The sequence below is a fragment of the Hyperolius riggenbachi genome, chromosome 4 (genome assembly GCF_040937935.1).
Source record: "Hyperolius riggenbachi isolate aHypRig1 chromosome 4, aHypRig1.pri, whole genome shotgun sequence".
In the NCBI taxonomy this organism is placed as follows: Eukaryota; Metazoa; Chordata; class Amphibia; order Anura; family Hyperoliidae; genus Hyperolius; species Hyperolius riggenbachi.
The window spans coordinates 121,112,997-121,139,989 of record NC_090649.1 but is presented as its reverse complement, the minus strand read 5'-3'; the positions used below and the strand labels follow the sequence as shown (position 1 = coordinate 121,139,989).

Sequence of the window (26,993 nt, the reverse complement as noted above, 5' to 3'; positions counted from 1 at the left end):
CTGTGTAATACTCCATTTCGAATACTATTCTCCTCTGCACGCAGTCCAGCTTCAAAGAGCCTTTCATGTGTGACTTCTACAAGATGTTTGAAGAAGAAACCTACACAGCGGATGTTAAAAAGGTCTGTAGGTCTCGACTTTGTCATGGGTAGTCTTAGCCAGCATTCATCATCCTTGCAAGCGGCTCTGCTTAGACCATGCATGTCAAACTCTGGCCTGTGGGCCAAATATGGCTTACAGAGCCATCAGATTTGTCCCTAAAGTGTTTTCCCCACTGTGCATTATGTATGGCCCACTCTAGACTACCAGGGAAGCTATATTGGGGGTGAAGCCGAAGATCACCAGGGAAGCCATATGAGATAGGGAGTGGGAAAATACTAGACACCAGGGAACTGTATAGGGAATTGAAAGGGCCACTAGACTTCACAGAGCTGTATAGGGGAGGGAGGGGGACACCAGGGAACTGTATAGGAGAGGGAAGGGAACACTAGACACCAGGGAACTATGTAGGTAAAGGAGTGAGGACCACGAAACACCAGGAAACTGTATGGTGGGGGGAAGAGGCATTAGACACCAGGGAACTGTATAGGGGAAGGTGGAAGGCCACTAGACACCAGTGATCTGTATTAGGGAGGGGGCATCAGTGAACTTTAAAAGGGAGGGAAGTGGCCACTAGACATTGAGGTCGGCCCGTGACTTGGTCCCAGTTTTCATTTTCGGCTCACGTTGTATTTGAGTTTGACACCCCTGACTTTGACCAAACACCATGTGAAGCTCTTTTATGGTCACCAGCAAGGCTATTGTCAGAGCTTGTTGGTTATAATACTATTATTTCCATATGGAATAAGCTAACATTTCATACATTTGAAAACCCCTTGCTTTTTCTGCAGTTGTAACGTTATGCTCTTCTTGTTCAGTTTTTAGAAGAAATTTCATCCACTGAAAGTAAAGAGCCAAGCGGAATGACCGAGTCAGTGATATTAAAAGAAGGGTGAGTGTTTAATGAGAGCTATGTAGACACTACATGCAGTTACTAAGGTATAATAGTACAGAGCATCATGACATAATGCTCTCTGATCTTTGTCTCCCAACAGTGAGATGTATAAACGTGCGCAGGGTCGGACCCGCATTGGGAAAAAGAACTTTAAAAAACGCTGGTTTTCATTAACGAGTCGAGAATTTGCATATCACAAGAATAAAGGTAAACGTGAAACCTCAGTGGAGGTCCACTGCTTCTACTAGTATCTAGTTCCTGTTTCTTTAATTTGGAAACTGAATTTGAAGGCCCATTAAAGGGAAGGTTCACGCAGGAGCTGAAAAAAATAAAAATCCAAATCCACTTACCTGAGGCTTCCTCAACCCACGGCAGGCAGGAGGTGCCCTCGCCGCCGCTCCGCAGGCTCCCTGGGCGAGCACGACCTGGCCAGGTCGGGCTTCTTCTGCGCTCCAACTTGCGTGTCACTGGTGCGCGCTGACGTCATTGGACGTCCTCCGGGCTGTACTGCGCAGGCTCAGAAGTTCTGAGCCTGCGCAGTACCGCCCGGAGGACGTCCGATGACGTCAGCGTGCACCAGTGACACGCAAGTTGGAGCGCAAAAGAAACCCAACCTGGCAGCCGGCCTGGCCAGGTCGGGCTCGCCACCGGAGACCACCAGGAGCCTGCGGAGCGGCAGCGAGGGCACCTCCTGCCTGCCGTGGGCTGGAGGAAGCCTCAGGTAAGTGGATTTGGATTTTTTTTTTTCAGCTCCTGCGTGACCCTTCCCTTTAAGATGCTCACTTATTCTCATCTCGGATGATCTTAAAGGGAACCAGAGACGAAGCACCCTCATGTATTTTACCATATATATCAGTGGGAACATTACAGAAAACGCCTACCTTGCTTTCTGTTTCATTCTGCACTGCACAGCTTGCTTCTAATCAGCCCTGATAAAATCCCCAACTGAGCATTCAGTCTGGTTTTGCTTAGTAATATTTATAGCTCGGTCTGTGTTCTCTCATGTCTTTTCAAGTCCTGCTGGCTCTGCTCTGGAATCATTATAACTGAGTCATTATAGCAAAGCCAGACTGAATGCTCAGTCAGGGATTTTATCAGGTCTGATAAGAAGCAAGCTGTGCAGTGGAGAATGAAACAGAAAGCAAGGTATGTGTTTTCTCTAATGTTCCTACTGATCTATATGGTAAAATACATGAGGGTGCTTCGTCTCTGGTTTGGATAACCAATTTAGGAATGATTGCTCTACAGACAAGCTGCTTGGCTACAGCTGAGCAACTTCTTCTTAAGACGGACAACGCCAAATAATGACAATCATTTGTGGAGAGATCAGTAAACAATGTCAGAGGACAACTGTATTGTCATGCTATGTCTGCATTAGGCAAAAACAGATGTTATGGTGAAAAGAAGTCACCACAGATTCCAGCTGCAACCAGTTTCTATACACCGCTTCAGTCTCCTATAATGCCGATAGGAGCGGTAAATGACTACCAGGTAGTCTGTATCTAGATTGGTTTCTGAAGATGGACAGGCAATGTGTTTTTGTTCTGAATGTGTCATCTGTGATCTCTGGCAGCTAACTGCAGCATTATAGCTGTGCAATATAACATAAATACAAGTTAAACAGTGGATCTAAGAATTGTGTAATCTCCTATGTCTGTGCCGTGAGAACATGTAGTCTTCCAATCTCACGTTCTTGATATGTGTCTATTATCTGTTGCCTGTTTTTTCTATTAACTCGTCCTAATGTGACACTGATAATGTCATACAGGAACATGTGCACAGTTACACTATTAATCCCTACATTTTTTACCTTGACAGAAAAAGATCCCGTATTCCGTATTCCCATTAGAAATATTCTTGCTGTGGAGAAGCTGGATGAAAATGCCTTCAGTAGGAATAACGTAAGTGAATGAGGTTCATTCCTTTATTCACCATGCTTTTTCTAAGAAAAATGTCATGGGTTGTTGTCCTAAACACTTTGCGGTGTGATTCTGAACAGCACGCTGTAGTTTACTGTAGCACGTAACCGAATCCCTATAGCCATACATGGTAAGGCTAAATGATTTGGGCTGCCGCGTGCAAGTCGAGAACGGATGCGGCACCCAGTGGAAATAGACCCTTAAAGACTACGGCTTCGTTTCCACTAGCTGCTGCGCTTCCCACGAGATGTAGCAGCACTTCCTGTTGTGCCAGGCACGGCTATGGGGTCCGCTACCACTCACACAAAAACTTGCTGCAATGTCAGTCTAATCGATATGGCAAGCGATTCGGACTGCGGCGGCATTATCCCCTGTGGCAGAGTTTCCCCCGTGTGATTTGCTTGCAGGGAAACTCTGCAGATTTGGCCCGATTTCCGCTCTAGTGAGAAGTTTTTATACTGCGTTTTCCTCACTTTGCATGTCTGTGATATCTGGCACCAGAAATGATGATGACATTTTGTCATTGGAATAGGTCTCTGACTGGGGCACTTGTTCAGGTGACATATGTCAGAGGGTGGGACATGCCCTCTCTTTGGGGAGTTTTTTTTTATTACACAGTGCCTGAATGACAGACAGTAAAGCTGGGCATTCATAGAGTAGACCACATATACCATTGATATCTACCTAATATTGATCATTTACCACTTTGCCACAATGCCTCACTGGATATTAGAACTCGGCAGCAATCTGATAAATTATCTTTGTTCTCATGGCAACCGCAATAATTATTTTGCTTGCTGCAGTACAAGCCAGTGGAGCCGTGGCCTGCCATTCCCATACCCTGCACCACTTGATCTCCTGAACAACTCCTGAGTAAATACACAGTTTTTAAAAGCCTGACAGAGGTTAAAGCTCTTCCCAACTCCAGAATTAAATAAAATAAATAAATGGAGTTGCAATTTTAAAGGTAACCAAGCACCATTTTTAGCACACAGGGCATCTCAGTAGCATGTTAAGAATGCATACCAATAATGTGGCTGATTATTTTTTAAACAAATTAATTCTATCTCTTCTTTTTACATTTACAAGTTTAGCAGAGGCCTTTATTACCCTACGTCTGAGGCCTGCTCGACCGCAGAAATTTCATGCAGATAAAGACTAATTATTTTATTACACATATTAGCATAGAACAAACAAAATCTTTCATCAACAGGGGGTGGAGAGATGGGACACTATGCTTTAAAGGGTTTAGAGAAGCCACAGACTCTATTTTCACACTTTTTCCCCTGGATAATTAATAGGTAGCAAGAGGGGGTGGGAGGGAACATGGCAGTTCCTATGGCTATTAGAAACCAAGACAAACTGCAGAAAAAAAACATTAGCGCTTGGTACCTTTTAACATCTTATATTGTAGTGGAAGGAATTTCAGTGCTGCTTGTTCTTTCTGTGCTGATAGCATTTGCTGCCTGTGAGAATTGTGTGGGAACTGAGTGTATTTGTATCTCTTGCTCACAGATGTTTCAAGTGATCTATGGCGAGAAGCCTCTTTATATCCAGGCCAGCAATTGTGTAGAACTGAATGAATGGATAGAGGTGCTGAGCAGAGTGAGCAGACGCAATCAGCGGAGACTCAGCAAATATCACTCTTCTGCTTTCATTAATGGCTCCTGGCTGTGTTGCAAGGTATCCTCTGAAAGCGCCCAAGGCTGCCATGTCTGCACTGGGTAAGTAGGACAGTAGAATTACATGAGCAGAGGAAGGGTTACAATGAAGCGGTTATTTTGTTTAAGCCAATAAAGTTTATTGAACATCTTACAACAAAAACAAAACAACAATGAAACCTTCTTAGCTGGGAAAATTCAGGCTTGCTTTTTAGGTCTGGCTATTAATTTGTGCAAGTAGTGTTTGCGGTATCTCAAGTGTATCAAGTGAAGTGTGATCCGGTGTTAGTCGAGGAGCAAAAAGGCAGACATCAAACCAACAAGCGTTTATTCCGGTGATACCTTTAATGACCAACGCCCAGTGCACACCAAAAACCTCTAGCAGATCTTTAAAACACTAGAGGTTTTTAAAGCAGATTTCAGAGCGATTCTAGGCATGTTTAGATAGATTTTCTAAACCTGCCTAGCGTTTTTTGGAGCGTTTTTGTGTAGCAGATTTCATATATTGTTACAGTAAAGCTGTTGCTAAACAGCTACTGTAACAAAAACGCCTGGAAAACAGCTCTGATCTACCATTTTTCAGTGCGTTTTAAGCTTTTCCTATACTTTACATTGAGGCAGAAACGCATCTGCAAACCGCAAAAATGCTGCTGAAGCAACGTTTGCGGTTTGCTAAAAACCTCAAACCGCTGGTGTGCACCATCCCATTGAGATACATTAGCCAAGCTTTTTCACAGGCGGCAGCGGTTTTGAAAACGTTACCAAAAACGCTTGGTGTGCACTAGGCCTAACTGTACATGGTTTATTGCAAGCTTTCCAAACGTTAAGATTCTTCTTCAGACATTCTACAGAACTGTATTAGAACAGTATAGCACAGTTCTGATCCAGTTCTGAATAATGCCTGAAGAAGAATCTTAACTTTTTTAAATAAAGGTAATACTGGAATTAGCGTTTGATGGCTGCTAAAATGTATCAATGAATGACCACTACATATATACTCATACTTATTAACCACTTTGTCCTCCTTGACGTATAAAAACGTCAAGGACAGGCGTGCTCCCGCGGCCGATCGCGCGTGTGCACGCGCACTCCCGGCCGCGGATTCGGTAGCCCAGGTATCAATGTATCGGGCTATGGTGCCCGATCACTGATTCCTCTCCCCCGCTGAAAAAGCGACAGCTTCTCTCGGAAGCTACGCTTTTTCTGAGACTATGTCCCTCTAAGCGTACATTGTACGTCATTGTGACGTCATGTAAACAAACTCGAGGTTGCCATCTTGTGGCCAAAGAGTAAAACTACATCTAAAAGTAAAAAAAAAAATTACATTACACACACTTTTCCCTAAATAAAACACTATTTACTTCCCCGCCCCCCCCCCCCCCCCCCCCTTCCCAAAAATACCCACATAAAATGTTTAATAAAAAAAAAAAATTACAATTTAAAAAAAACAAACACAAATATTTACCTAAGGGTTTAAACTGTTTAAATATCTATGTAAAGATGAAATATTTTTTTTTATAAGCTTGTAAATAGTGATGGATGCAAAACGGGAAAAATGCTCTTTTATTTCCAAATAAAATATTGTCGCCATACATTGTGATAGGGACATAATTTAAACGGTGAAATAACCGTAACAACTGGGCAATTACAATACATGGGTTTTAATTATGGAGGCATGTATTATTTTAAAACTATAATGGCCGAAAACGGAGAAATAATGAATTGTTTTCGTTTTTTTCTTATTCTTACTGTCAAAATGCATTTACAGTAAGGTAGCTCTTAGCAAAATGTACCCCCCAAAGAAAGCCTAATTGGTGGCGGAAAAAACAAGATATAGATCAGTTCATTGTGATAAGTAGTGATAAAGTTATAGGCGAATGAATGGGAGGTGAACATTGCCCGGATGCATAAAGTGAAAACGACTGAGAGCTTAAGTGGTTAATGAGCCTAAAGTACGGTATCCGTTTTGTTTAAAAATCACATTATTATTGTATGACTTTGGCTTAAAGTCAGCCGGGCTACTTCCCGCTTGGCCGATACGCGTCAGCACGCTGTCCAGCTACGCGTCATCACTCTTCTCTGATGTTGAACCGCGCATGGGCAGGACTCTCATGCCGGCTGGCGTGATGACACGTATCGGCCAAGCGGGAAGCAGCCTTGATGACGTCAAGCCGAAGTTGTACAATAACAGAGCCGACAAGCGGGACTGGGAGAGGAGCCAGGAGGACGCCGGGGGACCTCCCGGCCTACGGTGGGCTGGAGGTAGCTCCAGATAAGTGGAAATTCTGATTTTAGTACCTGCTCGGGTCCCTATAAGTAAAAAAAAAAAAAAAAAAAGTTTAACTTACTTGGGGCTACGCGTCGTCCTTCCAAGACCCTCCAGCAGCTATGACCCCCTCAAAGTTATCCGGCAACGATTTTCACCACCGCTTCCCCGTGCACGGCAGCATTCTACGCATGCGCAGAACACTCCCTGCAATGGGTGGCTTGGGCAAATTGTGCGCAGTAGCCTGTGACTGGCAAAAACCAGCCAGCTTTGAGGCGGTCACTGCTGCTCGCTTGAAGATTGCAGGACGACGAGGCCCAGGATGACTGCAGAGGGGCTGCAAGAAGCTCCAGATAAGTTAAACTGTTTTTTTCCCAGACTCAAGTAACCCTTTAAAGAGGAACTACAATGAAAGTATCATAGTGAAAAAAGTGCTTACCTGATTTACATTTTGAAATGTATTACATGGGGACATGCTGGCAGGTGATGTCTGTGGAAGGAGATGCTGCTTTTTTGGCAGTTGGAAACAGCTGTTATTTCCTAGAATGCAACAAGGCTCCCACAGTGTGATGTCTGTATCTAGGTGCTGACATCACACTGTGGGAGGGGTTTTACCACAATAGCAACCATACAGAGAGCCCCCTGATTATCCATTTCAGAAAAGAAAAAAAACTCTCATGAGAATGGGGGTATCCGCTACTGATTAGGATAAAGTTCAATCCTTGGTTACGGTTCCTCCTTAAGGGCTAGAAATTCCCCGAGTGCATTGATTTCCTTATTGCTTCTCCCGCAGGAAAAAAAATCATTGTGTATTGGGTACAGGCGTTAACAGGCAGGAAAAGTCTCTAAGCTCCTATAGATTGGTGCAATGGAAACAGGCGCCAGCAGAGAAAAAAAATTGATCATAGGTAAAAACATATAGGTTGGGGGGCAAGGGTAGACTTACCTCCCCAAAACCAAACACAACCATTCTATATGGTTTAAACAAGATTTAATTGGTACTTCAGAACATCTTATGGATAGGTGCAAAGCAGCAGCAGGCACAAGGATACAAAAGGGTTTTTCCAATTTAAAAAGTTTATTTCCAAAAGTAATACTTGTAATTTACAATAACCAACATGATTGCTTTCAGAATTTGCCTTGTTCAATTTCAGTTTTATTTGGGCTTTAAAATGTGATGTTTAGAGCACCACCTGCTGGTCCAACTGGAAAGTTCTCTTCAGTTTGTAAAACATTACCTGGTAGAGATGTGGTGGTTTGACAAAAAAGGAGACATTTATGTAAAGTTTTTAAGTTGTTTTGTATAAAAAAAATGTTTATAATAAGGTGTTTTTTGCTATTGTTCCAAGCACAATATGAAAAAAAAATATATTCTAAGACAGTCACTATACCGTCCCTACAATTAACAAGCTGACACATCATTGCATATGCCAGCGGTTCTGGAGGTGTGGTTAGCTGACAGGGATGACTAAGGATGATTTGCATATTCGGCAGTGAAGCATCGTGGGAGACATGATATGATCACTCCATCCTGAATAATCACAAATACCTTCTGTTTTGCATTTCATTTTAAAGCGGACCTTTGCTACATTCTCAATAGCAGTGCAGCTCAGCCTCAGTCTGCGGACATCTGGTTCCACAAACTAGATTTGGCATCATTACAGTAGATTAATGCATACAAGATAAACAGTCAGCTGAAGAAACTTGGCAGTGTGAAGGACGTACTGTTAGCAGGTGCCAGATACAGGGATATCTCTGTGTCGCCACATACAGAACTTTGCTCTGAGGGTCCACTTTTAATGTGAAGAGACCCTCTAAAGATCACCATTGGTCACTGATAGGCTCTCTGCACTTGTATGTGTTGCTGAGTAGAGCTGGTGTCGGCAGGAAGGTTCTGCATTCCATCACATTGACGACTGGGAAATCCGTGTCCCTGCAGCTGTGTATCAGAGTGTTCTGTGCTAGGTACACTATGTCATGAGCTCATTAATACCTTGCCCTGATTTCTCCTCATCTCTACAGAAATGTTCCAGCTGACGTGGCATTGGACATAGATGGAGACCGAGAATGTGAGAGGATCTATTCCCTATACAGCGTGAGCATGCCAAAACTGCAGAAGATGGAAGGTAATGTGTCCACTTGTGTCCCCATAAAACAGGCTTTCTCATCCAGGGTTCCCTGGAAGAGTAGTCTGCAGGGATTCCTTGGCATTTCCCCCCATTTTGGGGGAAGTATAATAGAGCACATTCTATTATATTAGGGTGTACTGTAAAAAAGAAGCACCATATTGTGGGTCAGAATAATAATGAGCACATTAGTGAAAAGCACTAGAATAAGGAGACATTATAATGAGGGTCAGTGTAATAGTTGGTAGGGACATAAACAGCCACACCAGCTTTTAAAGACCATGCCAGAGGTTCCTCAAGATCCAAAAATAATTTGCAAGGGTTCCTTCAGGGTAAAAAGGTTGAGAAACGCTGCCTTAAAGCAAAGAAATCTTGTGACCCTGTGGAGATATGCAGCCCTATGTTCATCATATCTTTATAGATCTCCGTTTCTTATATAGCTTTCTGATATCTAATGGCTCCCCTCCCTAACTTATACAGTTCCCCGGTGTCTAACGGTTACCCTCTTTCCCCTATACAGATTATTGGTGTCTAGTGCCCCCTTCCTCTCCTATATTGATCCCTGGTGTCTAGTTGCCCCCTCCATCCCTTATACAGTTCCTTGGTGTCTAATTGTTCCCTTCCTGCCCCTGTAAGTTTCTTAGTGTTTAGTGCCCCCCCCCCCCTCTCCCTATACAGTTCCCTGCTGTCTAATGTTCCCCTTCCTCTTCTGTGCAGTTCCCTGGTGTTTAGTGACCCCATATCCTCCCCACTGTAGCTTGCTGGTGTCTAGTGGTCCCCCTACTAAACAGTCCCCTGGTGTTGATTGGTCCCTCCTCACACCCTTAACACAGTTCTCTGGTGTCTAGTGATTTTCCTCTCCCTCCCCATATGGTTTTCCTGGTGATCTAGGGCTTCACCAATATAGCTTCCCTGGTGGTCTAGGGTTTCCTAGTGTCTAGTGGTCCCCCCTCCCCTATAAAGGCTCCTGGTGTCTAGTGTTCCCCTTCCTTCACCTATACAGTTCCCTGGTGCTTAGTGGCCCCTCTTCCTTCACATGTGGCTTCATAGTTTCAGCCATATACACTTTGCACTCAGGGCCAAATATAATTAAAAGTGGGGATACCACTTGTAAGCCGGATTTGATGGCACTGTGAGCCATATCTGCACTGTGGGCCTGAGTTTAACATAACATGAAAGTGTTATAGCCAGGGGCTCTTCACAATTATATTCTACTTACAGGATCTTCTCAAAAAATTAGCATATTGTGATAAAGTTCATTATTTTCTGTAATGTACTGATAAACATTAGACTTTCATATATTTTAGATTCATTACACACAACTGAAGTAGTTCAAGCTTTTATTGTTTTAATATTGATGATTTTGGCATACAGCTCATGAAAACCCAACATTCCTATCTCAAAAAATTAGCATATTTCATCCGACCAATAAAAGAAAAGTGTTTTTAAAACAAAAAAAGTCAACCTTCAAATAATTATGATCAGTTATGCACTCAATGCTTGGTCGGGAATCCTTTTGCAGAAATGACCGCTTCAATGCGGTGTGGCATGGAGGCAATCAGCCTGTGGCACTGCTCAGGTGTTATGGAGGCCCAGGATGCTTCGATAGCGGCCTTAAGCTCATCCAGAGTGTTGGGTCTTGCGTCTCTCAACTTTCTCTTCACAATATCCCACAGATTCTCTATGGGGTTCAGGTCAGGAGAGTTGGCAGACCAATTGAGCACAGTAATACCATGGTCAGTAAACCGTTTACCAGTGGTTTTGGCACTGTGAGCAGGTGCCAGGTCGTGCTGAAAAATGAAATCTTCATCTCCATAAAGCTTTTCAGCAGATGGAAGCATGAACCCACTTTTGAACCAGAAACTTTGGCAGAAGCGCCTGAGCTACAGAGAAGCAGCACTGGACTGTTGCTCAGTGGTCCAAAGTACTTTTTTCGGATGAAAGCAACTTTTACATGTCAACCGGAAATCAAGGTGCCAGAGTATGGAGGAAGACTGGGGAGAGGGAAATGCCAAAATGCCTGAAGTCCAGTGTCAAGTACCCACAGTCAGTGATGGTCTGGGGTGCCATGTCAGCTGCTGGTGTTGGTCCACTGTGTTTTATCAAGGGCAGGGTCAATGCAGCTAGCTATCAGGAGATTTTGGAGCGCTTCATGCTTCCATCTGCTGAAAAGCTTTATGGAGATAAAGATTTCATTTTTCAGCACGACCTGGCACCTGCTCACAGTGCCAAAACCATTTGGTTTACTGACCATGGTATTACTGTGCTCAATCGAAGCATCCTGGGCCTCCATAACACCTGAGCAGTGCCACAGGCTGATTGCCTCCATGCCATGCCACATTGAAGCAGTCATTTCTGCAAAAGGATTCCTGACCAAGTATTGAGTGCATAACTGATCATAATTATTTGAAGGTTGACTTTTTTTGTTTTAAGAACACTTTTCTTTTATTGGTCGGATGAAATATGCTAATTTTTTGAGATAGGAGATTTGGGTTTTCATGAGCTGTATGCCAAAATCATCAATATTAAAACAATAAAAGGCTTGAATTACTTCAGTTGTGTGTATTTAAATCTAAAATATATGAAAGTCTAATGTTTATCAGTACATTACAGAAAATAATGAACTTTATCACAATATGCTAATTTTTTGAGAAAATCCTGTATTTGTCTTATAGGGACTTTACTTCAGAGGTTTATCTTTTGGTAAATAAACTCCTTCAGTCTCTAACATGTTTTGAAAAGTGTTCATATGAAAATATTTTCCAGGTCTGGCTCTTGGCAAACATCAGTGTGTGTTTTCTTTCTCTCTCTTCGCAAGAATGAAAATATTGTTAAAGCACATTTTTTATGATTACCTAATCCCAACACCCCTCCTGCTCGTTGTAGTTAGATGGGTTGGAAAACATTACCTAGTATTGGTCTGTAGACTTCAGAAATAGTTATGGCAGAAAAGTACCATTTTTTTTGTATTTTTTTTTTTTTGTATTTTTTTTTTTATTATACATTTTTCTTCAAAGGGAACCTGATGCAAGTAAAATTATTAAAAAATAAACACATGACATAGCATTACATTACATACTTACCTCACCGTCAGTTCCTCTCAGAAGCTCACTACTTTCTTTTTACAATGATCCCTTCCAGTTCTGACAATATTTTCTCAGAACTGAAATATACCAGTTGCTGTGAGTATATATATCAGCAGCTGTCGGTTACAACTGAATGTGCAAGGTAATGTCCGTGTTTCCCTATGGCTCAAGTGGGTGATATTACAGTTTAACAGTGTGCTGACCAGGAAGCTGTTGTGGGGTAATGGCCATTTTTAAAATGGAGGATGGATAATTCCATTGATCGCAGTGGACAAATGGGATGCAGGAGAGGAGAAAGAGATTGAGGAGTAGACTATACAGGAGGGGAGTATGACCTGCGTATGGTTATTTTGACTTTTTATTTTTAGTTAAGGTTCTCTTTAAGAAGTAACAAATAACATGATGAAATAGTACCAACACAAACTACTAAAAAGCACAGGCAAGTTCTTTTGTCTACCTTAAATGTTCTTATGCATGTAACGATGATGGGCAGATTCGACCTAGAGAAAGATCTCTCTCTGATCAAATCTGACCAGAGAGAGATCTGTTGGCTGCCCTTACACACAAGCCAATTTCCGATTGATATCCGCATGAAATCTTTCAGAAATCGGCCTAATGGTGCCGCCCCCGGCCGTGTCCCCCCCAATTGTTTTATGTGCCCGTGCCATACAATACTATATCTGTTGCACTGTCCCCCGATTATCCGCTGTATTTCCCCATTGGCGCCCCACGTGGTTGCCGGCGTTATAGCATGTGGGGCATTCCACATGCTGTATGCCGGTAGTCATGTGGAACCAGAATGCGGAAATACAGCGGACACTCAGCGAATGGCGTGACAGATAAAGTATTGTAATGCATGGGCACCGGGCGGGGGGGGGGGGGGGGCGCCGCATATAAACCATTTGGAGGGACAGCAGCCAGGAGTTCTGCTGAGTTTGCCATTCACAATTATTGCGCGGTTACAGCCGTGCACCTGATCGACTTCGACAGCCTAAGATTTTCCAGCATGTCCAGTCGAGGCATTCGACCAATTTCGACCCGAAATCTGTTAAATAGTCGAACTGCTTGTGGCGGCAGCAATTTTCTTCTGATTCGATTATTGAATCGGATGGTCGGTCGGCTGCTTATGTTTGGGCATCTTAATAGTTAATAATGCACAACTATAAATCGGTGTACTTCAGTTTCTGTAGTTCCTCGCTCATTTCCTCACAGTCCCACAACCCAAAACAATTGTTCAACACCTTTAAAGTGGTCTAACACCCAGCATTTCAACTTTGCTTCAAAAGATTGCTTACAGCTTATAAACTATTATGCCAGATTTTTTTTTAGCAGAAATTCACTGAATGGATTAAACATGACATTTTAGTGCTGCAATTAGCTAGAAATCCTCCTCAGTGCTTGCTTGTTTAGTTACAAATGTATCTATTTACAAAGTAATAAACAAACACTGCTCTGAGAGAACAAAGAGGGCTTCCCCGGCAGGCTTTTCAGAGGTCTAATTGCATTCCAAACAAAGATACATTTGTAACTAAAGATAAGAATGGATGCGGATTCCTAGTTAAATCCAACACTAAAATGTCATGTTTAACCCATTCAGTGAATTTCTGCTTAAAAAAAAATCTGGCATAATAGTTTGTAAGCTGTAAGCAATCTTTTAAAGCAAAGTTGTAATGCTGGGTGTTAAACCGCTTTAACTCCCTACTTCGTCCCCCACCTCCTCCCCCTACCACATGTCTGTCAGCCGACGACTTCGCATCATACTTTACAACCAAGATTGATGCAATACGTAATAGCTTCAACACGCAACCACTTTTACCAGCTCAACCGTCACCTATAAATTCCTTCTGTCCGCCTGCACCCTCGCCCACCACTAACTGCCTTCCCCCCGCTCCACAAGACCACTCTCCCACTCTGACATATTTCACCACACTAACTGAACAGTGTCTTTCCTTACTAATCTCCAAAGCGCATCTCACTACCTGTGCCCTGGACCCTATTCCCTCTCATCTAATCCCCCAGCTTTCCTCCTCCTTTAATCCCGCTCTAACAACTGTATTCAACCTTTCTCTCTCCACTGGCACTTTTCCTTCCTTATTCAAACAAGCTATAATCACACCACTAATCAAAAACCCTCTCTTGATCCAACTTCTCTATCCAACTACCGTCCTGTCTCTCTCCTCCCCTTTGCTTCTAAACTGCTGGAACGTCACATCCACTCAGAATTGTCTGCCTTTCTCTCTACCAACTCCTTACTTGACCCCTTTCAATCTGGATTCCGCACACACCATTCCACTGAAACTGTCCTCACGAAAGTTGCTAATGACCTACTGGTAGCTAAATCCAAAGGCCAGTTCTCCATTCTAATACTCCTTGACCTTTCCTCTGCCTTTGACACGGTTGATCATGCTCTGCTTCTGCAGACACTGACATCTTTAGGAATCAAGGGACAAGCACATTCCTGGATCTCCTCTTATCTCTCTGGACGCTCTTACACTGTCTCCTTCTCTAACACCAATTCCTCTCCACACCCACTGTCTGTTGGTGTACCTCAAGGCTCTGTTCTTGGGCCACTTCTTTTCTCAATCTACACCCGTGACCTGGGACAACTAATTAACTCTTTTGGCTTCCAGTATCACCTCTATGCGGATGACACCCAAATCTATCTCTCAGCTCCTGACCTGTCCTCACTACTATCCAGAGTCCCCGACTGTCTACGTGCCGTTTCTGCATTCATGTCCTCCCGCTTCCTCAAACTCAACATGACTAAAATGGAAATTGTGATTTTTTTTTTTCCACCATCGCTTTCTTCAAACCCACCAATTGCAACCATAACGGTAGACAACACCCCAATAACCTCAACCACTAAGGCCCGCTGCTTGGGGTTTATACTTGACTCAGAGCTCTCCTTTAAACCTCACATTGCCTCATTAACCACCACCTGCTATTTCCAGCTCAAAAATATATTCCGTATCCGTCCCTTCCTCACACAAGAAGCCACCAAAATGCTTGTTCATGCCTAAATCATCTCCCGCCTAGACTACTGCAACACCCTGCTCTGTGGCCTACCAAAAAACAGGCTAGCACCTCTCCAATCCCTTCTAAATTCAGCGGCCCGCCTCATTCACCTTTCCACACGCTCTTCCGATGCAGCCCCACTGTGCCATTCTCTCCACTGGTTACCCATTACCCAGAGGATCCAGTTCAAACTCCTGACTCTAACATACAAAGCCCTCCACGAGTTGTCTCCTCCATACATCTCCTTACTAATCTCAAGATATTGTCCCTCCCGCAACCTTCGCTCCTTCCAAGAAATTCTCCTGGCCTCTAAGCTGATCACCTCCTCTCATGCTTGCATCCAGGACTTTACACGAGCATCACCCCTTATCTGGAACTCTCTTCCACAGCCTGTACGTCATGCTCCAAACCTGGACATCTTCAAACGCACTCTTAAAACACACCTTTTCAGACAAGCTTATAACATTCTATAGCCCTTATTTACTTCTCTGTCACAATGTAATCAGAGGCAAAGAATCACTGCCTCATCCATCCTCCACCCCCTTACCTAGTGTGTCCCCCACAACCCATTAGATTGTAAGCTCGCAAGGGCAGGGTCATCCTCCTAATGTTTACTGTTCTTGTAACAATATTTGTGCTGCTTGGAACTCTGCTGTACATTTGTTAGTTGTATCTATGTTCCCCTTGTCGTCTTATTGTGCTTTGTAAAGCGCTGCGGAATATGTTGGCGCTATATAAATAAATAATAAGAAGAAGAAGTCAGCATGTAGTGTTAACTCTCCCTGATAGCCAGGGGTCATAGAACTTCCAACAAACACTTCTGATGACCGAGATTTACAAAAAAAGCTCAATATGCCATGATTACTTTGATGGAGGCACTCATACACCACTTACCATATGTACTCACATATAAGCCGACTCGCATATAAGCCGAGCCCCCAATATTTAGCCCAGAAACCAGGAAAAAATTACTGACTCGCATATAGGCCGAGGGTAGGAAATGAAGAAGCTCCTGAGTTTCAATAATTTAAGTAGATGCAACAACCACCTCTATGTAAAATACAATAATCAGTATGAAGTATGAAAGAGACAGCACCATGCCTCCAGTAATCATACTACTACATGCTACTACTGCTAGCCACAGGGGATGTGTATAATACTCCTGTGTGGACAGGAGGAGCGCTCTGTTTGGGAGCTTAATTGGTGATCTGCATAGACATGGATGAGTGGGGGGAGCGAAGAAGAAGAAAAGGAGAGCGTTCCTCTCTCAGATCCTACCGGCGGTAGTCCTGGCTGTGGGTGGCTGCTCACAGAGGACGGAGTAGTGCAGGTCGATGACTGCTCTCTTGCTGAGCCAGTGATGCCGCTGAGGATGGAGCAGAGAGGTGCCTGTGAGTGATGATGAGTGAAGATATTTTATGACTGGTACAGAACCCTGTCTAAGCTTTGTAAGTAGGGGCATGTTGTCTCATGACCTGTTTCAGAGTGCAGACCAGTTACATTGCTAGTTGGAGTTCCCAGCTATCAAAGGCTTCTGGCATGAATGTTTTTTGGTTTGATATCTTAAGTCCTGGGTTCTATAGTTTCCCCAGACCCATGGTCAGCACTCTTTTACAGATATAGGCCCTGGTTGTCTAAATCTTCCAACATGTTCTTTAGCCAAGGCTATTCTGGCCAAATCTTGGAACTACCCTTCCTCACCCTGGAGGGCTCTAGTCTGTAAAATTAATGAGATTAATACTCTTAAAGAATCTCCCTTTCTAACGCCAATGGGCCTGGTAAATTTCTCAATATATGGGGTACCTGGGCCTCCCTTCACTTGGGTTCTTAGATTGCATTGTGACTGGGCTATCACTCTGGGCAATAACACCTTGGTCCCCACTGTGTTATGCTTGCGCCTCCTGCTAGTCTCCTGTCACCATCAACCGTACGCTATGATCCTTGGTAAAGTGTATCTCGCAACCCTTAGGGCCTGTTCAGACTATCTGCGTATGAAGAATGCGTTTAAAATCAAAGAAACGCAAGTTGAAAAACGCATGCGTTTTTCTTGCGTTCTAATGCGTATTCTATTGCGTTTTGCACACACACGTGACCCAGGGGAAAAAAAAGAATTATGGGAACCGCAGAGGAAAACGGACACTAAAAACGCAATAGTACGCGTTTTTGATACGCGTCCATAGACTTTCATTGCGTCCGTTTCTATGCGTAACGCACAGAACTGCGTGCAGCAATGCGGATGAGAAACGTATGCGTCTCATACGCATACATGTGAACTAGCCCATTCAAAAGCATTAGGAGCCGTTCCTATGCGTTTTTGGTACCCAGACACGTTCCCTGAAAACGTCTAGGAACGCGCATAGTCTGAACAGGCCCTTACCTAGCCGTTGCTTCCATTTGTTTACTGCTTTGTTTATTTTATTTGTTTATCTGTGTGTGTTATTGTTCTTAACTCTTTATTTCATTTTATCTTGTGTGAAAAAATTCTGAAAAACCTTTTCTATAAAAAGAAAATTGAAGGAACTGCAGTCATGCCAGTGAGAAAGTTCAGTCTTCACACCTAGATTTGTAGCCCTAGAGACCAAAAATAAAAATGAAAGTCCTATTTAAAGGGATACTGTAGGGGGGTCAGGGGAAAATGAGTTGAACTTACCCGGGGCTTCTAACGGTCCCCCGCAGACATCCTGTGTTGGCGCAGCCACTCACCGATGCTCCGGCCCCGCCTCCGGTTCACTTCTGGAATTTCTGACTTTAAAGTCTGAAAACCACTGCGCCTGCGTTCCCGTGTCCTCGATCCCGCTGATGTCATCAAGAGCGCACAGCGCAGGCCCAGTATGGTCTGTGTCTGGACAGTACACTCCTGGTGACATTAGTGGGAGCGAGGACACGGGCATGCAGGCGCAGTGGTTTTCTGACTTTAAAGTCAGAAATTCCAGAAGTGAACCGGAGGCGGGGCCGGAGCATCGGTGAGTGGCTGCGCGGGCACAGGATGTCTGCGGGGGACCATTAGAAGCCCCGGGTAAGTTCAGCTCATTTTCCCCCGACCCCCCTACAGTATTCCTTTAAGATTAGTTATTTGGATCAGTTTGCTTTCCTTTCAGGTTTACTGTACAGATGGCCTGTCACTAAAATTACACTAAAATTGTATACAGCTTGGATCATCAGGACGTGTCATCATCAGGACGTGTCTTAAAGGGACCCTGAGCAGGTTATAAAAACAGAATGTACACTTACCTGGGCTACCTCCAGCCCACTGTAGGCTGCGCGGTCCCCTGGTGTCCTCCTGGCTCCTTCCCTGGTCCCAGCTCCGGTTACACAACGAACTCAGCCTAAAGTCGTCAGGTCTGCTTCCCGCTGCGGACAATTGCGTCATCACGCCGGGCAGTGTAAGAGTCCTGCGCATACGCAGTTCTCTAAGATTGAACCGCGCACAAGCAGGACTCTGGCGTGATGACGCGCAGCCGGCCGGCATAATTCCGCGATCATCCGTAGCGAGAAGCAGACCTAACGTCTTCATACCAAAGTAGTGGGGTAACTGGAGGTGGGCTGGAGGTAGCGCCAGGTAAGTGCAAATTCAGTTTTTTTTAAACTTATTCAGGGTCCCTTTAAATGTACACATTGCACATTTTTATAGCACTTGACTATTCCCCAACATAATTTAGAGAACAATGAAATGGTTATCAAGTCCTCTGCTTTTTTTGTTTTGTTTTTTACAGAGGTGTGTGGCACTATTGCAGTCTACCAGGGACCTCAGGAGCACAGCGAGTACCACTTCACCATTGATGATTCTGTGGAGACCTTCAAGACCATTCAGCAGATCATAGCAATTGTGGAGAAGTTGAATGAGCCACACGAGAAATACAAGAAGTTTTGTACCAGTGCAGAGTATGGCAGCCAGTGAGTATGAGACATTGTAGTCTTAACTTAACCATGCTTCTGTGCAGTAATTTTACCTTTAGGCCTCTTGCACACTACATGTGATTCTGATTCCGATTTGCGATTTTGACGTGGTTTTACATGCGATTCCTATTTGCCATCCAGGGAAAAGTGTGCAGGGGGCTTACAATGTATTTAAAGTGACTCTGAAGTAAATTTGGGAAAAATAAAATACATAATTGTGTTACCTGGGGGAAAACTGCATGTAAGGGCGGGTTCGGATGGACGGCTACACAGAGTTAAACGACGGCCATGATGCTCGTCATTTAAGCGATGTCCAATGAACAACCACTGGCATGATCATTTCCTGTTGTTGTGCAAACGTCGCATTTGATCCCATAGTTTCCCATTATGTCGTTAGGGTCAGCTAAGTGCATCGCTACCGTGTCCCCCTGCGCGGATCAAAATGCAATGCATTTGCCGAAGTTTGGCAGGGTTGTTGACCAAGGCAACGGGCAGCTGGTTCAGAGTGTGAATAGATAGATAGATCGATATAGATAGATAGATAGAGATAAAGATGGATAGATAGATAGATATAATTTTTTTTTTTTTTTAATATGTGTGCACAATTAACTGTTATAACTGTTTATTTTCTATTTCAGACAGAATCCAATTGTGGGGAAAGGATCATAGCAGCCCTAAGGAGTTTAGATACACAAACAACTGGAATCAAGCAATGCCAGAAGACAATACTCAGCACAATTAGAGCTGGAGTTTGGAAACCACTTGGCAACTTATTTATACCTGCATTGCAGGGGTATTTCTAAAGACCTGGGAGAAAGTAGCTCAGATCCCTGAGGAAATGAAGTGGGTATCTTCTAAGAGAGCCAGATAGGGGTTTATTTGGCTTGAGATGACACACTGCAGGCAGTGCTTTGGACACTTACAGATGCTGCCCACCATTTCTCAGTTGCATTCTCCATGGCCACACCTCACATTATGAGTTCTGTATTTTCCAATTGGCCAGAGACTGCTTTCTCTAACAGGAGAGGCCATCACATGAATGTTGGAAATCTGCTAGGTGTGCTTAGCTTCGTACAATCACACACAATCCATACTAAACCCCACGTCTCAGTCCGTAGGGAACCTGAGACCAGGACAGAAGCGCGATTGTAAGCTCGCAAGGAATAGGGGCTCGGTAATGGCGGAAGAGCCCTGGCAGAAAGACTCATTGGAATGTACCACACCTCCCTGCACTAGACAATTCAGGGTGTTCAGACCTGTTTTTCTTTAAACGGTACACATCGATTATTTATTTATTTTGTTTTTTTGTAATTTTAGTTAACTTACATTCTTTCAGCTTTGCTTTTACTTGCAAAGTGGGTATTTTCCTTCATAGATTGATTGATTGCTAAAGGCAGAAGCCCTATGGCATACTCTCTACATCTATTTACAGTTGAAGAAGGCACCAGATTAGCGGTTTACTGTAGTAATTGAAAGTCATGATTGGAACAGCTTGACTTTCTAGATGCTTTTAGTCACACTGGAAAGAAACATAGAGGCTGCATCAGTCAGTTGATGTAACATTCTCTCAAAGACTAGCTTGGTGGTCATGTTGCCATGTTGTAAAACACCGCATGACATGCAGTGGGGACACCCTCAAGCCATAACTCTACCTTTGCCTCTGTTACTTAGGATATTATCTGAACTTTAAGCTATGATGGTGCTCATAGTAGTCGTGAGCTGCTCCAGGTTTAGTCTCCGTTGTGTGCAAGTCCTGGTGCACAGAAATGCTCACAGGCAGCTCATTAGGGCTGAAGGAGAGAAAGTGACAGCAATAAGCAGTACAGGTTGCAAAAAGTATATTGGTTATGAAAGTTATCACAGATAATTTTCACATGAAGCCAGTTGTGGTTTTTGCATTCCAGGAGTCGGGACAGGTTGTGTTAAATGGTCTCCATAGATTCTCTAGCTTATATCATTCTTCTATTTGAGAGGCTGCATCACATTCCCAGCTTTGCTGCTTCTTGTTGCTATAAATAGGAACTGGGTACATTTCTAAGCTCGAACAATCCCTTTCAAAGTAGAAATTCTCTGCAGCTTTGCTCCCTGTTCTCTTTTTGTATAAATATGTACATTAGCGCAGCTTTGACAAACAATAGTATTAGTCGTGCAGCAAAATATGTCGACCAGAAATGGGCATTCTGTGATGTGGATGCTGCGTTTGAGTCATAATTGTTCTTTGAGGTCTGGAGATGGATATTTTTACAATACATTTTGAGAGCCACACATTCTGGGGGGGAGCCCAGAGCAATGGCACACTCAGCATTTACAGGTTTTAACAACAAAAGGCACCAGTGCTTTGTAAATTTGGGTGGGGTCTTTTTATGGAGCAATTTATTTAGCAAGAAGAAATTATTACAGATCTGAACTCCAGTCATCACTATCATTTTGCCTTTGAATTGTAATTGTCACTTGTGTTATGTAATGAAAAAAATCATACCCCAAGGACTCTTATGGATTTTGCATAATGGAGCTGGCTGATTAGCAATTGGAGCCTTGTTGTGGACACGCCCCTTGTAGGCTTTTTGAAATTGAGGAGAGCTTGATGACATCACCACATGTACCCTCCCCTAGGCCTGCTGGAAAGGCACTTTCTTGCAGACATGCTGCTTCTTGGGAGGGGTCACATTTAAACTGTTTTTGAGGTAGTGGAAGTATTTTTATTTTTATTTTTTTTGTAAATCGTAAAAACTGATTGTGACTAAACAGGGTTTAGTATGTAAAGCATATTTTTTTAATGCTGGAGTTTAGTGAAGCTGTATCCAACTTTATGGAGCTAGACTCAGACCTGAGTCACAAATTGTACCCATCCCTTCCTACATTACTAAGCTGCTCCCACTGGCCAACTATCTCAATCTCTGTTGGTGTGAGGATTAGGAGAGTGTTCTAGTGACAGCTGACAAATGGGAAGCAGCTTTGTGAGGGAGGAAGAGGCGGGGTCAGTTTAAAATGCTCATAAACTTTTGGACACCGATTCCACTTAGGTTTTATTGGAAGCACACAAAAAAATGGCAAAGATTGCTTTTAGAGAACCAGTGCCATTTTTACCCACACAGCTTCCACAGGTGTCATATGTTTGTCCAAGTCTCCTATACAGTTTGAAGCATTCTGACCCTGAACCAAGGCTTATCTGTTTTCAGAAGTGCATAGTGATGGTCACCACAGAATCTGCAAGGGAGGAGACAGAAGTCCTGGCTAAAATTTAGAGCATGTTAATAAAAAGATGGCACTCGCAGTAAGCTGTCTCGCTCAGTAAATTTTAACAAGCAATAATTAGTTAGCTTTGATGTCCCTGATAATGCAGTAATGTGTACCTGAAGTGACATGTATCATAATGATGGTGTGTGTGGAGCTGTGGATTTAGATTTTTAACCATTGAAACTAGAATAAGAATATGGGACTCCAGAAAGGTTGGTTGTTCATGGTCATGTGACGTTGGAAACATCCTGTGACCTGGCTGACCAATGAAATAGGGAGAATATTGTCTCTTGAAATTGACCGATAGGTGGCTGGGGGCTGATTGAAGATCAGTATACGGAGTAGAAGAATCTTGCATTCTCTGGTAATTGCAGTATACTCACTCTGCAGCCCCATAGACGTGTCACCACCACCATTACGTGATAAAGCCATTCTTGTGTAGAGATGGCACTAGCCATGTGACTCCTCACATCTTTTATAAAGATAATTTTCAGTTATTTTTATTTTGTGAAAAATGCAAACTGACAGTTTGTATTTTTAATTCCACTTCATAAATACTGGTAGGCCTGTAAGAGATATATATATATATATATATATATATATATATATATATATATATATATATATATATATATATATATATATATATATATCCTCTGCATATAAAAATAATGACCCTGTAAATCCTGGTGGGTCTTATGTAGTTAGTCTATGTATAGGTAGTGTAAGTGTGGAGACTTCTCACTCACATTTGTTCTCCCACTTCTAAACTGATGCAAAGACGAGTGCATGAAGGAAGGCTTTTCTTTCTCGGTTTTTTATTTTTTTTGCTATATGTTTTTAAGTCCACTTTAAAGGACAACTGAAGTGAGAAGTTTATGGAGGCTGCCATATTTATTTCCTTTTTCAAGCAGCACTAGATGCCTAGCAGCACTGCTGGTCTATTTGGCTGCAGTAGTGTCTGAATCGCACCAGAAACGAGCATGCAGCTAACCTTGTCAGATCTGATAAACCTGTCAGAAACATCTGATCTACTGCATGCTTGTTCAGGGTCTATGATTTAAAAGTATTAGAGGCAGAGTGTCAGCAGGATAACCAGGCAGCTGGTATTGTTTAAAAGGAAATAAATATGTCAGCCTCCATATTCCTCTCACTTCAGCTGACTTTTAAAGGAACCATGTAATGACTTAAAAAAAGTTTCACTTACCTGGGGCTTCTGCCAGCCCCTGCAGCCTAATGTGCCTACGCCGTCTCTGAACGATCCTCCGGTCCCCCGTCATGGCTAAGTTTCATTATTGACGACTTGGAAGTCGACAGTCACTGTGCCTGTGCAGCCCTGGTCCCGCACGTCCTTGTTCACACTCCCGTCGCTGGGAGAGTACTGTGCAGGTGCAGTATAATAAAACCTCTTACTGCGCCTGCGCAGAACACTCTCGGCGAGGGGAACACAAACGAGGACGTGTGTAACCAGGGGCGCACAGGCACAGTGGCCATCGACTTGCAAAATGAAACTTAGCCATGACAGGGGACCGGAGGATCGTTCAAAGAGGCCGCGGGCACAGGGAGGCTGCAGGGGGCTGGCAGAAGCCCCAGGTAAGTGAAACTTTTTTTTATTTTAAGTAGTTACAGGGTTCCCTTAAGTATGAGAGTTTTGAAGAATGAATGTATCTAGTCATTTATTTGTACTGAAGCTATTTCTCCAGTGATTATCCGCTCCTGTTTTTGTCCATCTGTGCCTGGCAGCTGTTGCCAGCAATGTCATTGAGTTGTGTCAGCTGCTTTTTTGATTTGTCCTCTCAGACTGAAGTGTATTATGCTGGGTACAGACGATGAAATTTCCCATCGGATTGACGGGATCGGCCAATTATTTCCGTCATGTCCAATCTGCTTTTCGATCGATAACTGGATCAATTTTGCGAAGTTATCAATGGAAATTCAATGACATTATCGATGAGCCGTAGATCTGATTACCCATCAATTGGACAGGAAATTTCATTGTGTGTGCTCAGAATTGGACAAACACAGCAGAACATCTGTAGACCATCACTGTGCATTGCCTGGAGCTCTTGGTACATTGGTAGGAATGCCCCTGCAAAGGCCCGCTTATCATAGGAACAGCCTGCTCCTATCCCGCCACATACCTTACCTCTCTGAGCACTTTAGTAATCTGCTCTGTCCAGATTACATGTGTCATTTTGTGTTTTTGTTTTCTTTTTTTTTTAATATAAGATGCATAATGTATCAAGTTGTTTTCATTGTTTTATGATCAGTTACATGATCAATGCTGTAATTTCTTTTTACCGATGATATAAAAAAATATGGCAAAAAAAAAAAATTGGTATGTTTAGACCAAAGATGATTTTTACTTGTTCTGTACATATTTATTTTTATGCTTTGCTTTTCATGTACATAATTTAGGCTTTGCTTTGTCAGTATTAAACACAGGTACTGCCTTACCCGTATGGCCATAACCTGGACTGAGCTATCCTACATGCAATATATACATGGCAGCCCAACAAGGAGCATATGGGTTAAAGGATGAGGAGGAACCTAACATGCAGGCTGGTGCATATCAGAGGGTTACTAATGGCAGCAATAGGTTTGTAGATGTTTCAGGAACTCATGGGATGTAAACATAGTTATCACACTCTGCATCAGGTGATGGTTTCCTTTTTATTTATTTTAATCCCGGAGCCAAAATACTTTCTCAATTTTTAAATAGTGGGGTAGAGGATAGAGAATTGGCTGACAGGCTCACGACTTGGAACTTGCGTATAGCAGAGAATTTTTGATTGGTGTGATTCTGTCTGCAAGTTTGTCCTCGCTTCTTGTCTCGGTCATTAGTGTTGCTGTTCAAATTCAGAACTCCCAAATACTGCCGAACACATTTCAGTACCTTGTCAGTACCAAGCAAGTGGACAGGGTCAGCACTACTTGAGCTTCACAGCACAAGCATGGCTGGTTCTAGACTCTTTGCTGCCTGAGGTAAACTTGTAAGGATGCCCCATCCCCCCCAAACCAGAATGATTGCACAGCAACGGATAATTTGCACCGCACGTTAGAGCTGCGGTGAACCCCCCCCCCCCAAAAAAAAAACACCCTCAGTATAGGTATGTAGCCAGGTATAGGTGCCTCCAGTATTGGTAGTTAGGTACAGTTGTCCCCAGTATAGGTTTACTAGGTACAGTTGCGCCCAGTATAGGTTGGCCAGACACTCCTCTTCACTTCCTGTTTCTGCCTGGTGCTGCCCCCAGACTTCTGCTGCCTGAGGAAGTCGCCTCGCTTGGCATCATGGGCGGACCGGGCCTGAGCACAGGTCATGTGACTCTGATACTTCCTCCTTCTAAAGCCAGAAGGAGGAAGCATCAGTCGCATAAGGCTAGTTTCACACCGCTAGCGGTGCGATTGACGATCACACCGCCCCATGCATATTACCCTGTGTCAGAGTAATGTGTGATGGGCATGGATCATGCAGCAATGCACTGTAGAGTTAGCAGTGGGCTTGCGGCAATTTTGCTACTTCTGTTGCACTGTATTGCAATAGTGTGTAAGTCTCAGACTTACATTGCCCTCACGACGAGCTGCGGCGGGGGAGTGTACAGCAACACCGTAGGTGTGAAAGTAGCCCCAAACATACCGTGAAGCGCAAGTAAGTGAACTTGTTCTGTACCGGCATGGTGCTGAAGTGTGGTGTTTAGCAGTATTCAGGTGTTCCAATTTCGAAAACTCCAACACTACCTGTCGCACCCAGAAATCATCAGTAAACTACTACTCCATGTCCCTTCTACAGTCCAATTTTATACAGTATATTCATACAGAGAAACTAAGAGGGGCTGGCACAAATGGCCATTGGTCCCCTAATGAATGGTTTATTGGGAATACAGAAAGCATGTATTCCTAAGAGAGGGGAGAGCAGAAATTCATTTCTAGCCAGGCCCTGGGTCATCACTGGAAGTGGAGGAAAACCTCCCCAAAAGGGACAACGGACACAGGATTCAACCCCATCCACCCTGTCCAAAACTAAAGCTTTTCCATTTTAAAGGCTGCCTTTATGTAACCCAACATTTGCAAGCAGTGTGGCTGAGTTGGGCAATGCAGTGGCTAAGGACTAAGCAATAATGATTGTTTGCAGGGATATCTGCCATGTTATGACTTTTCTGCAGTAAATAAGGAAATGGAATAGCTGCTCCACCAGGAGTAAGTCACAGCTAATGGTCACTGGATCTAGGGAAGACGTCTACAGATATAAGGACAGGCGTGGCTCACATAGTTATTATAAATAGTTCTGTGGGCGCAGAGATGGTCAATGAGACGGTAACTATTACGGCTTCCATGTAGCTTGGAATTCAGCCAGTCAAAATCTGCATGGAGTTCGTTTAATTATTCCAGTTTTACGCTACGTGAAATTTACATGCAAGCTGCAATTATTGGCATCTCATTGCCTGTCTGTGTTCATATGTTTGGGCAATTTTAGCTTGCAATCAAATGGGCACGCTCAATGTTGCTAGTATAGTACTTTAAAGCTAGTGCACCTGAAATGGTTTCAATCACAGGTGGAATCTGGTAGGCTGAACAATCACTTACTGGCTTGGGCGTTTTCAGAGGCCAGGTCTAGCTTCCGTACCTTGTGGTACTGCATATCTCAGTGTGGGTCACCTTGCTGCAGTGGACATAGTCTGTCCTGGCCTGTGGCATTCACCGTAGTATAACATAAATTCCTGACAGAGAGGACTCAGCTTGTGACTCTTGTAGTAAATCCTAGTTGTGTACTGGTCATCACTGAGAATACAAG

At 43.4% G+C, this 26,993-nt stretch overlaps 1 protein-coding gene across 2 annotated transcripts in view; it reads left to right on the top strand.

Annotated features, from left to right (window-relative positions):
* The window catches only part of RASA2 (RAS p21 protein activator 2), a 156,713-nt gene extending 133,949 nt beyond the window's left edge, over nucleotides 1-22,764 (top strand). For both annotated transcript variants that reach the window (XM_068280484.1, XM_068280485.1), the window contains 8 exons: nucleotides 45-122; nucleotides 918-991; nucleotides 1,095-1,201; nucleotides 2,813-2,895; nucleotides 4,429-4,637; nucleotides 8,863-8,966; nucleotides 18,781-18,961; nucleotides 19,603-22,764. In XM_068280484.1, the coding sequence (XP_068136585.1) occupies nucleotides 45-122; nucleotides 918-991; nucleotides 1,095-1,201; nucleotides 2,813-2,895; nucleotides 4,429-4,637; nucleotides 8,863-8,966; nucleotides 18,781-18,961; nucleotides 19,603-19,633 (867 nt within the window). In that variant the 3' untranslated portion in view covers nucleotides 19,634-22,764. The remainder of the gene's footprint in view (nucleotides 1-44; nucleotides 123-917; nucleotides 992-1,094; nucleotides 1,202-2,812; nucleotides 2,896-4,428; nucleotides 4,638-8,862; nucleotides 8,967-18,780; nucleotides 18,962-19,602) is intronic.
* The last annotated feature ends 4,229 nt before the right edge of the window (nucleotides 22,765-26,993 follow it).